Source organism: Osmerus mordax, chromosome 6 (genome assembly GCF_038355195.1).
Source record: "Osmerus mordax isolate fOsmMor3 chromosome 6, fOsmMor3.pri, whole genome shotgun sequence".
Lineage (NCBI taxonomy): Eukaryota > Metazoa > Chordata > Actinopteri > Osmeriformes > Osmeridae > Osmerus > Osmerus mordax.
This window is the reverse complement of record NC_090055.1, coordinates 627,501-641,402: the sequence shown is the minus strand read 5'-3', so window position 1 is coordinate 641,402 and position 13,902 is coordinate 627,501. Positions and strand designations below refer to the sequence as shown.

At 47.8% G+C, this 13,902-nt stretch overlaps 1 protein-coding gene across 4 annotated transcripts in view; it reads left to right on the top strand.

Annotated features, from left to right (window-relative positions):
- Positions 1–4,404: 4,404 nt before the first annotated feature.
- The window catches only part of abcb4 (ATP-binding cassette, sub-family B (MDR/TAP), member 4), a 15,569-nt gene continuing 6,071 nt past the window's right edge, over positions 4,405–13,902 (top strand). For 2 of the 4 annotated variants that reach the window (XM_067237615.1, XM_067237614.1), the window contains exons 1-21: positions 4,405–4,489; positions 4,754–4,824; positions 5,000–5,093; positions 5,868–6,021; positions 6,377–6,425; positions 6,648–6,839; positions 6,938–7,109; positions 7,238–7,362; positions 7,947–8,118; positions 8,362–8,475; positions 9,838–9,948; positions 10,125–10,250; positions 10,384–10,587; positions 10,778–10,948; positions 11,088–11,249; positions 11,627–11,803; positions 11,897–12,043; positions 12,227–12,331; positions 12,437–12,514; positions 12,817–12,900; positions 13,045–13,248. In XM_067237615.1, coding sequence (XP_067093716.1) covers positions 4,763–4,824; positions 5,000–5,093; positions 5,868–6,021; positions 6,377–6,425; positions 6,648–6,839; positions 6,938–7,109; positions 7,238–7,362; positions 7,947–8,118; positions 8,362–8,475; positions 9,838–9,948; positions 10,125–10,250; positions 10,384–10,587; positions 10,778–10,948; positions 11,088–11,249; positions 11,627–11,803; positions 11,897–12,043; positions 12,227–12,331; positions 12,437–12,514; positions 12,817–12,900; positions 13,045–13,248 — 2,703 coding nt within the window. In that variant the 5' untranslated portion in view covers positions 4,405–4,489; positions 4,754–4,762. Of the gene's footprint in view, positions 4,490–4,753; positions 4,825–4,999; positions 5,094–5,867; positions 6,022–6,376; positions 6,426–6,647; positions 6,840–6,937; positions 7,110–7,237; positions 7,363–7,946; positions 8,119–8,361; positions 8,476–9,837; positions 9,949–10,124; positions 10,251–10,383; positions 10,588–10,777; positions 10,949–11,087; positions 11,250–11,514; positions 11,532–11,556; positions 11,563–11,626; positions 11,804–11,896; positions 12,044–12,226; positions 12,332–12,436; positions 12,515–12,816; positions 12,901–13,044; positions 13,249–13,902 lie in introns of those variants that run through there. The other 2 variants (XM_067237616.1, XM_067237617.1) reach the window with 2 other exon arrangements.

Sequence of the window (13,902 nt, the reverse complement as noted above, 5' to 3'; positions counted from 1 at the left end):
CGTGGCGGTAGACGGAATTGCAGCTAAACGGTGATGACCAGTTTGTTCCACCCATGCTCTGAGGCTGTGACTGTGATAGGCCTACGTATTTCCGTGAAAAAATAGGCCAGGTTTAGAACTACCGGTGAAGTTAGAAACGTGACTTTTAATAACCAGAATAGGTTGTTAACCATTAGCTATTGCTCTCTTAACCCTACACTCATTTTGTGCGGCTTCTCCCTTTATTTTTCATCAACTGATAACATTTCGCCCTCACGGAGATCTACATTTAGGGAGTCAGGTGGCGTCACGGAGATCTCTCCCGTATTATTTATCTGTTAACATGAACGACTAGCAACCAAGTTGACAATCATACAATTGAGTAGGCTACATTATAATGTAGCTACAAGGGGGGGGGGGGGGGTAGTTTGTGCAATAGACTAATGCATTCTGCAGAGAAGGAAGACTGGCGTTGGTCACGGTTTGTATTTTTTTATTTTTTTACATAGCCTAGTTAAGGCAGCAGGAGTGTGTTGCTTAGGCGGCTGGAAGTCCAGGGCAAGCAAGGGGTGGCAACATAGTAGCAAGGCAGAGGTACACTGGGGCAGGCAGGCTCGTTGGTCGGGAGACTAAACAGGCAGCGATCAAAACCGTGAAGACAGAAGATACCAGCAACAAGAAAACTGATCAGGAACGACTGTGAAGCACAAGACGATCTGGCATCTGTGGAAGAAATTGGGATTTCCTGTGTGCTTACATTAATCACTAATCAATAGAACTAGTCATTGGATACTAGTTAGTACGTTTATCATGTAAGCTTGCTATTAATAACAGTATATTGTGTCTATGTGTCAGGTTAATAGATGTTCGGGGTCAGGAGAAAGTACTGGCTAAACGGTCCTTGTCATGACTACAAGGAGAGCTCCAACTATGAACTCTCTAGTGTGAGAGTTGTCATGTGTTGGGAGCAGTGAATCTTTTTCTCTGAGACTGTTATAACGTCATTCCTGCCTGACTGTCACAATCTATGTTTAAATTCTTGTGCCCTATAAAAGATGGTCGTCCGGCTTTCGGATCGGAGAGAGACCTGGTTGAGACCTTGTGTTGTCATTTATGGTCAGAAGACTGGTTTTCTCTCCCAATCTGCAGATTGATAAATACGTATTAAAATCCAGAACCCAACTGAACTTAGTCACTCTCTTTATGAAGAGACGGACAAAACACTTTCTTCATCACAACTGACAGAACAGAGAACACCTGGTGAGTAATATTCGGAAGTGATGCGTGCATAATTAATTGACTGCAGTCAACTATATCTGCTTGGAGCAGATTGTATTGAGCCTGACCACGGGCCATTAAGGCGAATGGAAGGAGGGAAGGAAAATGGCCCTATCAAGTATCCAATTAGTTGATGTCTCTGAGGTTCACGACATTCTGATACTGTTGGTGGCATTTTCTGTTTATGTTCAATACTTTGTCCTCAGTTATAAAATCAGTGTTACCCCCCCCCCCCTTCAGAAGAAACTGTGAGAAACCAGACAGTCAGAACTGGTTTTTGAGGACTGAGGAGGTAATCGTATCTTCTGTTCTACATGTAGTCTACAACTCACCGCTGTTTCCTGTGCGGACCTTGTTGTGCACTTTTACAGCTGACTGAGTCAAAACCAAATTTTCGGTTCTCAGGAACCATGACAACTTCAAACTGAAGAACAAGTTTCATGTTGAGTTTCATGTGGTTTAATTGTAACTTGTTTAACTGCATGCTCTTATGGTTCTTCCCTTTGGCACTTATTTGGTTTTCCACAATGTATGCTTCATGTTTTGGCTGCTCGCAATGTTTGGGGCTATCTCGTTGTTATGATCAGTGACCTATATGCTCTTTTGTAAAGCTCTCTCTTGGAAGTCGCTTTGGATAAAAGCGTCTGCTAAATGCATAAATGTAAATGTAAACAAGCAGCATACCCGTCACCTACGGTCTTCTTCAGACAACCGCCTGGTGGTCCCACCGCTCAAGACCGCCCGGTCCCAACACAAGCTCTTCTCCTGTCTGGCCCCCCAGTGGTGGAATCAACTCCCCACCTCCATCAGAGACACTGACTGTCTCTCCACCTTCAAGAAAAGGCTCAAGACGCACTTGTTCCGGGAGTACAACGGTACTTAGGAATGGTTCGCTTGACCCGATGTTAGTTCCCTCAAGGATCACAATGACTCTTGCTCAGAGACTTGTTGCTCTTGTGGTTAGTGGTAACTGATTTAAAATTGTTTGTACTCGCTGTGATATATTGTTTTTTATTATTGTTGCTTGTCTTTTTTTTTTCCACAGGTACACTTGCACTTATAGCAGTTAATGTTGTTTAATTGTAACTTGTTTAACTACATGCTCTTATGGTTCTTCCCTTTGGCACTTACTTTGGTTGTTCACAATGTGTGCTTCATGTTTTGGCTACTCGCAATGTTTTGTGGCTATCTCGTTGTTATGATCAGTGACCTATGCACTTTGTAAAGCTCTCTCTTGGAAGTCCCTTTGGATAAAAGCGTCTGCTAAATGAATAAATGTAAATGTATATCTGACCCACAGAGGAAGAGTTAACGTGCTAGAGATGGGGAAAGATGAGGTTTCTTTGAGAAGCTTGAATGAAGTGATCTTGTTGTGGTCCTGGTATTATTCGACCATGTGACGTCTTAGGTGCAGACTACGGCCAGTGTAAACCATACTTGTTTATGGATAAATTGCACTAGGCTAATATCCTAAAATGACTTATTCCCTTGATGTAATCTACTCATATTCGTGACATTTAGAGCCTTCGTTAACCGGTGACATCATATTATGGCACCATATGGATCCAATCCTGATTAGGTAAACAGGACATGATGTCACAGCACAGACTCATATTTATTATCAGTTTGTCAATCTGTTTCACTTTATTATTGGAAAAAGCTGTGAACTCAGTTTAATATAGCAACTAACATTGATTACCAAGAGAAAGTTGATGAGTAGTAAGTTAAAGGTAAATTGAGTAAAAGTAGGTTACATTTTATACTTTAGGCCTTGTGTGTGTGTGTTGATAGAAGAAGAGAGTGTGACTGTTTGGATCTTACCTTTGGTCCACACTATAACGTTTTATGAGTAGCCTAGCCGTTTTATTACTGATTAGTGTGAATAGGTTGTTGGCTTCAGGGGCGGTGGGTCCCACTGGGCAAGTCGGGCAGTTGCCCAGGGCCTCGGGTCTGTGTACTTTTAAGTTAATTCATTATTCTATTTTTGGAAGTGAAATGAAAAACAAAAAACAAGTGGTATTTGATTTTCCTAAAATCTGTAGTCACTAATTGAATGAAAAGTAGATATATAATTTAGGATTTAAAAATTAAATATTGACCCCTTTCTTGTTTCTATGTATCAAATGAATATTCATTTGGATTCATATAAAAAGGGAAAATGCAATAATGAGAGAACGTCATTCAAATGAATTCCTAAGGATGGGCTACCTAGTGATGCTGTTGACCTGGAAAAACTAGGCTATGACCTGGCGGGTAATCTTTTTGAATTATCTGACGGGGTGATTTGAATGACTAGCATGACTTCTCTTGAGGCATACGCTGATATAATTAGTGATATGTTGAGAAGGCATGCAACTCATGCTGACATTTCACAGCACCTTACAGACATTGGGGTGGAACGTGGGTGCTCTGTCTGTGATGAGTGTGCGAAGATTTTGGGATGGTCACAAACTCAAGTGGGGAAAATCTGATGCGCAGTTGGAAGTAGATGTGTCGACAGCAGTTAAAATTAAAAAGTAAGAAATACAAAATAAATGTTTTATTATTATTATTTATTTTGTATTATAGTTTTAAGCATTATATAACTACAATGTATTATGAAAGCAAAATAACGCCATTTCTGTATTTTTCTTTTTAATATGAATCAGAAAACCAAACTGACACCTTTTCCAGAATTTGATTTCACTTCCAAAAATAGAATAATGAATGAATGCAAAAGTACACGGACCGCCTCGGTCACCAGGGGGGCCTCGTCGTATTTACGATTTTATTTTTTATTTTTGATCATTAAAATAAATCACTTGTCATTGCAAACGAATGACAATTCAAATTAAACATGAAAACACAATTCTTTAATTCTATTCTTTATAGCTAAATTTGATCTTAAATCCATCATGGAACATATGATTCAGGTCATGACGTTTCTGTCAGGAGAATTTGTCGTGTGATGGAGTGTGATGGAGTGTGTATGATCACGGTAGTGTGATGGAGTGTGTATGATCACATGATCACGGTAGTGAAGGGGCGGTGCGGCACGGCGGCTGTTAAAGATGCGGTCTTGTAAAGCCATAAACGTGATATCAGTGAAGAAGAGCCTGTGTTACAACATCAACAGTGTTGTTGGGGAGAGAGAGAGGGCGAGAGAGGGCGAATAGGAGAACTGCCGTGCGCGGATCAGCGATTAAAACAGAAGCTCCGGGGAGTGAGCGGCTTCAGGGCAGCGGGGGGAAAGGTGAGTTGAGTCAGTTTAGCGGACTGCCGTTATGTATATTTAATACTAACGACGACAGTGTCACGTAGCACAACTGTCAAGACACGCAACATGGGCTACATAATAAGCACATGAAACAGAGATAGCAAAGTTAAGTGTCAGAAAAACGTGGTTAGTTGTCCCTTAGTAATTGTGACTTTATTGTTTGACTAGTGGCAAAGTAACTCCTTACCCTGACTTTAAATGTAGCCTGAACGTTTTTCTTCTCGCACTTCTGACGACCAGGACCCAATCATGGACACCAAAGATAAGGACGAAGTTTCCATGACCAAATGTACTCAAAACGGGGACTTAAGGTAGGTTATATTGAACACATTTTTAATTCAATTAACTTTATTGATCTGGAAGGAAATTAAATATATCCTCCCCGTCAGTCCAGTTCTGGACGGGGAAATTTATTTTTCTTGATTGAAGATGAATTATTTATAGGCTTAATATTAAATAAAGTAATATTGTGTCTGGCTCCTTTAGTGACAAGAATGATGCGAAGGAGGATAAGAAAGATAAAAAGAAAGGGAAAAAGGAAAAAGAACCGAAGCTGCCGATGGTTGGCCCTATAGCGCTGGTGAGTGATCTTGCCGGGGCTACACCTTTAAACCTCGTTTCTCCCTCACTACCTCAGGGGAATGAAGCTACGGAAATTGTTTATATGATTTCGTAAAAAATCCGGTCAATCGTTTAATAACTGGTTACCTGTATTCTCTGGTTATTGTTTTTCTATAAAAATACACTATTTGTATCCTTGATTTCCCCTCACATCTACCGGAACGTTTGTCCTTGTCAACAGTCCAAGCTGAAGACAAGGGACTGATAGTCCAAGACCTGTAGTGTGTGTGTGTGCGTGTGTGTGTGTGTGTGTGTGTGTGGTGGAACCTAGATCAGATGGATGTTGAGAAGTGTGTGTGTGTGTGTGTGTGTGTGTGTGTGTGTGTGTGTGTGTGTGTGTGTGTGTGTGTGTGGATGTGGGTTAGAATATCTGTACTTTATGGTTAGAATCTCGATGAGACGGAGTTGGGAAGTGTGTGTGGGGGGGGGGGGGGGGGGAGGGGGGGGGGGGAGAACATAATAGCAGCCAGGAGTTTGAAGTCTTTCTGAATGAGAATGTCTGCTAACAACAAAGCTGTTGCTGTATTCACACAATGCTTCTGTCCATGTCTTCCTCTTGTGTTTGTCCTGTGACGTGCTCCTGGTGCTGTCCATGTCTTCCTCTTGTGTTTGTCCTGTGACGTGCTCCTGGTGCTGTCCATGTCTTCCTCTTGTGTTTGTCCTGTGACGTGCTCCTGGTGCTGTCCATGTCTTCCTCTTGTGTTTGTCCTGTGACGTGCTCCTGGTGCTGCAGTTCCGCTTCGCAGACGGCTGGGACAGGTTGCTGATCATCCTGGGGACAGTGATGGCCATGGTCAGCGGGACAGTGCTGCCACTCATGTGCATCGTGTTTGGGGACATGACTGACAGCTTTATCGGGGACTCCGTGCAGTCACAGAACCTCACCAGTGAGTCTCCACATGTCTCGGGGTGTCAGGTGGCTGAGCGGTGAGGGAGTCGGACTAGTAATCCGAAGGTTGCCAGTTCGATTCCCGGTCATGCCAACTGACGTTGAGTCCTTGGGCAAGGCACTTCACCCTACTTGCCTAGGGGGAATGTCCCTGTACTTACTGTAAGTCGCTCTGGATAAGAGCGTCTGCTAAATGACTAAATGTAAATGTAAATGTAAAATGTCTCCAGGCTCCATGTCCTCACACACACACACACACACACGTGTACACACACACATGTACATGCGCACACACACGTGCACACACACATCCATGAAGGTGACAGTATGACACAATGTCTCCTGCTCTCCAGATATCTCCTTCCCAACCTCCAATCGGACTCTGGGCGACGACATGACAACGTAAGGCGCTACTTGACTCGTCAATAAAACCCCACTGTCCTCTTTAGAGCTTCTGTTTCTCAGTAACACTCTGTGTGTGTGTGTGTGTGTGTGTAGTGGTGTGTGTGTGTACAGGAGGTGCCTCTGCTTAATGTAATGGGGTGGATTCAAACAAATTCTATAAAAGAGTGTGCAATGTTTGTGTGTGTTTACCTCTACTGTGCCCACCACCACCACCACCAGCTATGCCATCTACTACTCCATCATGGGGGCTGTGGTGCTGGTGGCTGCTTACATGCAGGTGGCCTTCTGGACCCTGGCTGCAGGCCGCCAGGTGAAGCGCCTCCGGAAGCTGTTCTTCCACCGCATCCTGCAGCAGGAGATCGGCTGGTTCGACGTCAACGAGACCACGGAGCTCAACACACGGCTCACAGAGTGGGTGACGCTCGCGTGCACACAGGATCTCCCCTGGCCTCTCGCGTGGGCCTGATGGGCTGTTTGTGTGTGTGTGTGTGTGTGTGTGTGTAATCCAGTGACATCTATAAGATCAACGAGGGGATAGGAGACAAGGTGGGGATGTTGCTGCAGACATTCACCAGCTTCTTCACAGCCTTCATCATCGGCTTCGCCAAGGGCTGGAAGCTCACCCTGGTCATCCTGGCTGTCAGTCCTGCTCTGGGCATCTCCGCTGGGCTCTTCAGCAAGGTGGGTCACACACACCTGCACACCCCACCTGCGCACAGCCTTACAGGAAAATACACACTCACAAAACATCATCTGTCAGTCACCTTCACCTGTTGTGTGTGTGTGTGTGTGTGTGTGTGTGTGTGTAGGTGTTGACAACCTTCACGTCGAAGGAACAGTCTGCCTATGCCAAGGCCGGGGCTGTGGCTGAGGAGGTGCTGTCGGCTATTAGGACGGTCTTCGCCTTTAATGGACAACAAAGAGAGATTAAGAGGTGTGTGTCCATGTTAGAGGGTTCTGCTGTGTGTAGCTCTGTTGTAGGGGGTCAGATGGCTGAGCGGTTAGGGAGTTGGGCTATTAATCAGAAGGTTGTTGGTTCGATTCCCGGCTGTGCCAAATGACGTTGTGTCCTTGGGCAAGGCACGTCACCCTACTTGCCTCGGGGGAATGTCCCTGTACTTACTGTAAGTCGCTCTGGATAAGAGCGTCTGCTAAATGTAAATGTTGTGGGTTCTGCTGTGTGTAGCTCTGTTGTGGGTCCTGCTGTGTGTAGCTCTGTTGTGGGTTCTGCTGTGTGTAGCTCTGTTGTGGGTTCTGTGTCCACACTGCCCTCACAGCCATGAGACGTGGGCACATCTATATAAAGATCCTTCAGGAAAACACACCAAGTCATCTATAACTCAAGATTACAGAATTAGCTGAAGGGGGGATTGAATCAGTGTAATGGGCTGTTTAGAAGCTCTCTCTCTCTCTCTTTCCTCCACTATTCCTCTGTCCAGTCAGCTGTCGATCTCCTTGCCCACCCATAACCCGTGTGTGTGAACGTGTGTGTGTGCTTTGGTGCATGTGCCACTCCAGGTATCATAAGAACTTGGAGGATGCTAAGAACATGGGTATCAAGAAGGCCATCTCAGCCAACATCGCCATGGGTTTCACCTTCCTGATGATCTACCTCTCCTACGCTTTGGCCTTCTGGTATGGCAGCACCCTGATCCTCAGCGGGGAGTACAGCATCGGCTCCGTACTCACCGTGAGTCAACACCACAACACATCATCTTGTTTCTTAACTCTGATGAATCCCCTCCTCTCTCTCTGTCTCTCTCTCGCACACACACAGCGGTTGAGTTCATCGTTACAGAATGTCTCCTGGGTCTAGATGTTTGTGAGGGTAACAGCTGCTGCTGTGTCCTCAGGTCTTCTTCTCTGTGCTGATTGGAGCGTTTGTGTCCTCAGGTCTTCTTCTCTGTGCTGATTGGAGCGTTTGTGTCCTCAGGTCTTCTTCTCTGTGCTGATTGGAGCGTTTGCGCTGGGACAGACGTCTCCTAACATCCAGTCCTTCGCCAGTGCCAGAGGGGCCGCCCACAAGGTCTACAACATCATAGACAACGTGAGAGACACACACACACACACACACACTGTACAGAGGTTATTGAACCTTGAGTCTTCACATTGATAGAAGGACTTGAAGTGTTCACACGTAACGACTCGTGTTCCTGTTGCTGATCCCAGATAGCCCAGTGTTTAACTTGGTGGACTCTTGTTAATGTTTCACCCTCAGGTTATGTCACACTGTCAAGTAGACTGGCCTCACACATGATAACTAGTAGTAAACATTCCCGTGTTTCCCCTAGGTTTACAGCTTTGGGGGGGTGGGGCGGGGGGGGGGGGGGGGGGGAGACATGGTCGCCCGACCATGTAGAGACAGAAATGACATGCCGTCGTGTAAATAAGATAAATAACATAAGGCTATTTAGTTTGTTTAATAAAATACCAAGCTATAGACCTGTTTTATAGGAAAGGTAACCTTAAATGACTTATTTTGTGATCTGGCGCTATATAATAGTAAAAAAAAACATTCAAAAATTATAATAAATAATCTAATGGTAGGGGAAACGCTGCATTCATTGCTGTACACACTCACACTCACTCACAAATACACTAATACGTTAGGATTCATTAGAAGTTGAGTAACACTAGTTGTATGACACCACAAATCAACAAATAGCCTTCACAGATTTGTATCTTTCAAATTCGCCAGTACAGCTGCCTCACAGCTACTCTTCTGAAATGCTGTAAGATTAAACCTGGTCGCGTCGGAGCCGTAATGCGCTGCAGATGCGTCCGGTGTGAACAGGGTGTAATACCTGCATCTGTCACACAGACACACACACACAGCGTGCCCTCACACGCCTTCCCAGAGAGCCTCGGCCATCTGGAAGGAAACCGTGGAAGGGTGAGGTATCCCAGAGGGAACTCACACACACACAAACACTCCCTTAACATCACAGAGTCTGTCAGAACACACACACTCACACACACAAACACACACACACACACTCACAACATATACAGTTTGAACAGAGTGCAGCAGGGAGTCCGGCTGAAACACAAAGACTAGAGTAAATAAACTAGAGCAAGGCTGATGTAAGATCAACCTGGCCGGGCCGATAGTCTTCCTCCCTTTGTCCCTCTGGGGGGGGGGGGGGACTGGCTAGGTGCTGGGGGGTCGGGGGTGGACAGACCCGGGAGAACAGAAGAGAGAATGAAAACTTGAGGTGAAGCAATTCATGGTCTTTTGAAATATGATTTTCAGTGCATCAGCACTATCACACGAGTTCAGCAAACTAAACTGAACCAAAAAAGTCTGTTTCCTGTCACACGGTGTGTTTATATCACTTGAACTTCCTGTTGTTGTTAGTTCTCTTTAGAGAACGTCAATCTTCCTCTGTTCTGTTTCTTCTCTTATCAGAACCCTAAAATCGACAGTTACTCAAACGATGGCTTCAAACCTGACTCCATCAAGGGAAACATCGAGTTCAAGGACATCCACTTCACCTACCCCTCCCGACCAGACGCCAAGGTAGGTCCAGCCTTGGGATGATCAGACTGTTCAGGTTTTTATTTGTATGTCCAGCCAAGCTGTCTCAGCACACTTGTACCTCACACACACCAGCTGTCAGAGTGTCCTCAGTCTGTAGACTGTTCCCAGTCCAGCTCTTCCTGTGGCCTGTCTCCTGAGTGTGTCCTCGTGTGCAGGTCCTGAACGGGATATGTCTGAGCGTGCGGAGCGGCCAGACCATCGCCCTGGTGGGCAGCAGCGGCTGTGGGAAGAGCACCACTATCCAGCTGCTGCAGAGGTTCTACGACCCTCAGGAAGGATCGGTGAGGAACACACACACACACACACACTTAGTAACAGCCTCTTAACACACACACACTCAGTACAGAGCACTGACTCACCTCACCTCGGTGTGTGTTTGCTCGTGTCTCACAAGTGCTGCTGTTCTCTGTGCAGGTGAGCATAGACGGGCATGACGTGCGCTCCCTGAACGTGCGCTACCTGAGGGAGATGATCGGCGTGGTGAGTCAGGAGCCTATCCTGTTCGCCACCACCATCGCTGAGAACATCCGCTACGGCAGGCCTGATGTCACACAGAAGGAGCTGGAGCAGGCCTCGCGAGAGGCCAACGCCTACGACTTCATCATGAAGCTTCCTGATGTACGTAGGAGCGTGTCTGTGTGTGTGTGTGTGTGTCTGTGTGTGTGTGTCTGTGTGTGTCTGTGTGTGTGTGTGTGTGTGTGGGGGGGGGGTTGTGTGTGCAGACTGTAGTGTTGTAGTCACACAGACTGTAGTGTTGTAGTCACACAGACTGTAGCTCATTGCTGTGCCTTGTCTTGCGGCTGAGCAGCAGTTTGAGACCCTGGTGGGGGATCGAGGCACTCAGATGAGCGGAGGCCAGAAGCAGAGGATAGCCATCGCCCGCGCCCTCGTCCGGAACCCCAAGATCCTGCTGCTGGACGAGGCCACCTCAGCCCTGGACTCAGAGAGTGAGACCGTGGTGCAGGCTGCCCTCGACAAGGTGGGGCCTCTCTTCTGCTCTCTCAGCATGTTCTTTTTCAGTGAGAATGAAGAAAGTGAAAGATTTCATAAACCGTGTTTCATCTGTCTGTCTCTCTCTCTGTCTCTGTCTCGCTCTGTCTCTGTCTCTCCTCCCCCAGGTCAGACTAGGTCGCACCACCATAGTAGTGGCCCACCGTCTCTCCACCATCCGCAACGCTGACGTCATCGCTGGCTTCCAGAACGGAGACATCGTGGAGCAAGGCACCCACAGCGAGCTGATGAAGATGCAAGGAGTCTACCACACACTGGTCACCATGCAGGTAACACACACACTGGTCACCATGCAGGTAACACACACACGCTGGTCACCATGCAGGTTACACACACACACTGGTCACCATGCAGGTAACACACACACACTGGTCACCATGCAGGTTACACACACACACTGGTCACCATGCAGGTAACACACACACTGGTCACCATGCAGGTAACACACACACTGGTCACCATGCAGGTTACACACACACGCTGGTCACCATGCAGGTAACACCACACACTGGTCACCATGCAGGTAACACCACACACTGGTCACCATGCAGGTAACACACACACACGCTGGTCACCATGCAGGTAACACACACACGCTAGGATCAGTGTGACTGGTGTGTTCTAAGCAGAGCCTGTGCTGTGCTAGACCTTCCGGAATGCAGAGGAGAGTGTGGAGGTTGAAGCTGAGCCTGTCCTGAGTGAGAAGAGTCCGTCTGCCTCGTCGCTAACGGAGACCACCCTGTACCGGAGGAAGTCCACCAAGGGCTCCTCTTTTGTTGGCTCGGAGAAGGAGAAGGAGGGGGAGACCAAGGCTGAGGAGGAGGTGAGATGTCGCTTCTCTTCAAAATGATCATAGATGAAGTGAGCTAAGATGCAGTATGGAAGTCCCTATCCCTCCCTCCCTATCTCTCCCCAGGATGAGAAGGTCCCTCCTGTGTCGTTCTTCCAAGTGCTCCGTCTCAACCGTCCTGAGTGGCCCTACATCGTGGTGGGCGTGATCTGTGCCACCATCAACGGAGCCATGCAGCCACTGTTCGCTGTCATCTTCTCTAAGATCATTGCTGTAGGTTGAAGCCATCCTTCCCCCTCCTCCTGAACACTCCACGTCCACTAGAGCTCAGATCCCCACATCAGGACACGATACCCACAAACATGGTGTGACCATGACAACCATGAAGCCAGGGACAGATCTGTCTCCTCCGGGGTGTGTGTTAGACTGAGGTGTTGGTGTGTCGTCCTCCTCCAGGTGTTTGCAGAGACAAACCAGGACATCGTGAGAGAGCGTTCCTCCTTCTTCTCCCTCATGTTTGCTGCCATCGGAGGCGTTTCCTTCATCACCATGTTCCTACAGGTAGGCAGCAGCACAGGACCTGGGTCACACTCTGATGCGCTTCATATGTTTCACCCTCTGCACAGACACACACACACACACTAACAGTGTTCTGTGCTCTGTTAGGGTTACTGCTTCGGGAAAGCCGGTGAGATTCTGACCATGAAGCTGAGACTGCAAGCCTTTCAAGCCATGATGAGACAGGTGAGACTGGTGAGACAGGAGGGTAGAGAGGTGAGACTGGTGAGACAGAGTGTGAGACAGGAGGGTAGAGAGGTGAGACTGGTGAGACAGGGTGTGAGACAGGAGGGTACAGAGGTGAGACTGGTGAGACAGGGTGTGAGACAGGAGGGTACAGAGGTGAGACTGGTGAGACAGGGTGTGAGACAGGTGAACCTACTCCAGGACTGACGGTATGTCTGAAGACCTCTGTCTCAGATCAGGTGACCCTCTGTCTCAGATCATGTGACCCCTGCAGGTGTCTGACTCTCTGCTGCCCCCTGTAGGACATGGGCTGGTTTGACCACCACAAGAACAGTGTGGGAGCCCTCACCACCAGACTGGCGACAGACGCAGCACAAGTGCAGGGAGTACGTCAGTCCACCACACACACACCACCGCACACACACACACACCACCACCACAGACACACACAACTGTACCATACTGAGACTCATGTTTTTCTGTTCCATCTGCCTCTCCTGCCCCCCCCCCCCCCCCCCCCCCCTCCCCAGGCCACAGGGGTGCGCATGGCAACGCTGGCTCAGAATGTGGCTAACCTGGGGACCAGCATCATCATCTCCTTCGTGTACGGCTGGGAGCTGACCCTGCTGATCCTGGGCGTGGTGCCCGTCATGGCGGTGGCTGGGGCCATCCAGATGCGGCTGCTCTCCGGCCACGCCGTCGAAGACAAGAAGGAGCTGGAGCAGGCTGGGAAGGTAGGGCTCACCTGTCACCCAGAGAGTGAGAGTCTACAGAGTCAGAGTCTGCAGCATCAGAGTCAGAGTCTACAGCATCAGAGTCAGAGTCTACAGCATCAGAGTTAGAGTCTACATCATCAGAGTCTACAGCATCAGAGTCAAAGTCTACAGCATCAGAGTCAGAGTCTACAGCATCAGAGTCAGAGTCTACAGCATCAGAGTCAGAGTCTACAGCATCAGAGTCAGAGTCTACAGCATCAGAGTCAGAGTCTACAGCATCAGAGTCAGAGTCAGAGTCTGCGTCAGAGTCAGTCTACAGCATGAGTCAGGGAGGACTCTCACTTCTCATTTTCAAAGTCTCTCTCTCTCTCTCTCTCTCTCTCTCTCTCTCTCTCTCTCTCTCTCTCTCACCCCACCAACAGCGTTTCTAATGCAGCCTGTAATCATTAACTGCTCCTGAGGCAATATGACAAACTGTTGTCCTCTGCTCTCACATTCCTTTCCAGTCTGGTTTTGAATGTGTAGGTTTTACTGTACAGTACTCACTGACACGTGCATACTCCCTCTCTCTCCCTCTCTCTCTCTCCCCCTCTCCCTCTCTCTCTCTCTCTCCCTCTCTCTCTCTCTCTCTCCCCCCCCCCCCCCCCCCCCCCCCCACATTGTAACTCTGAA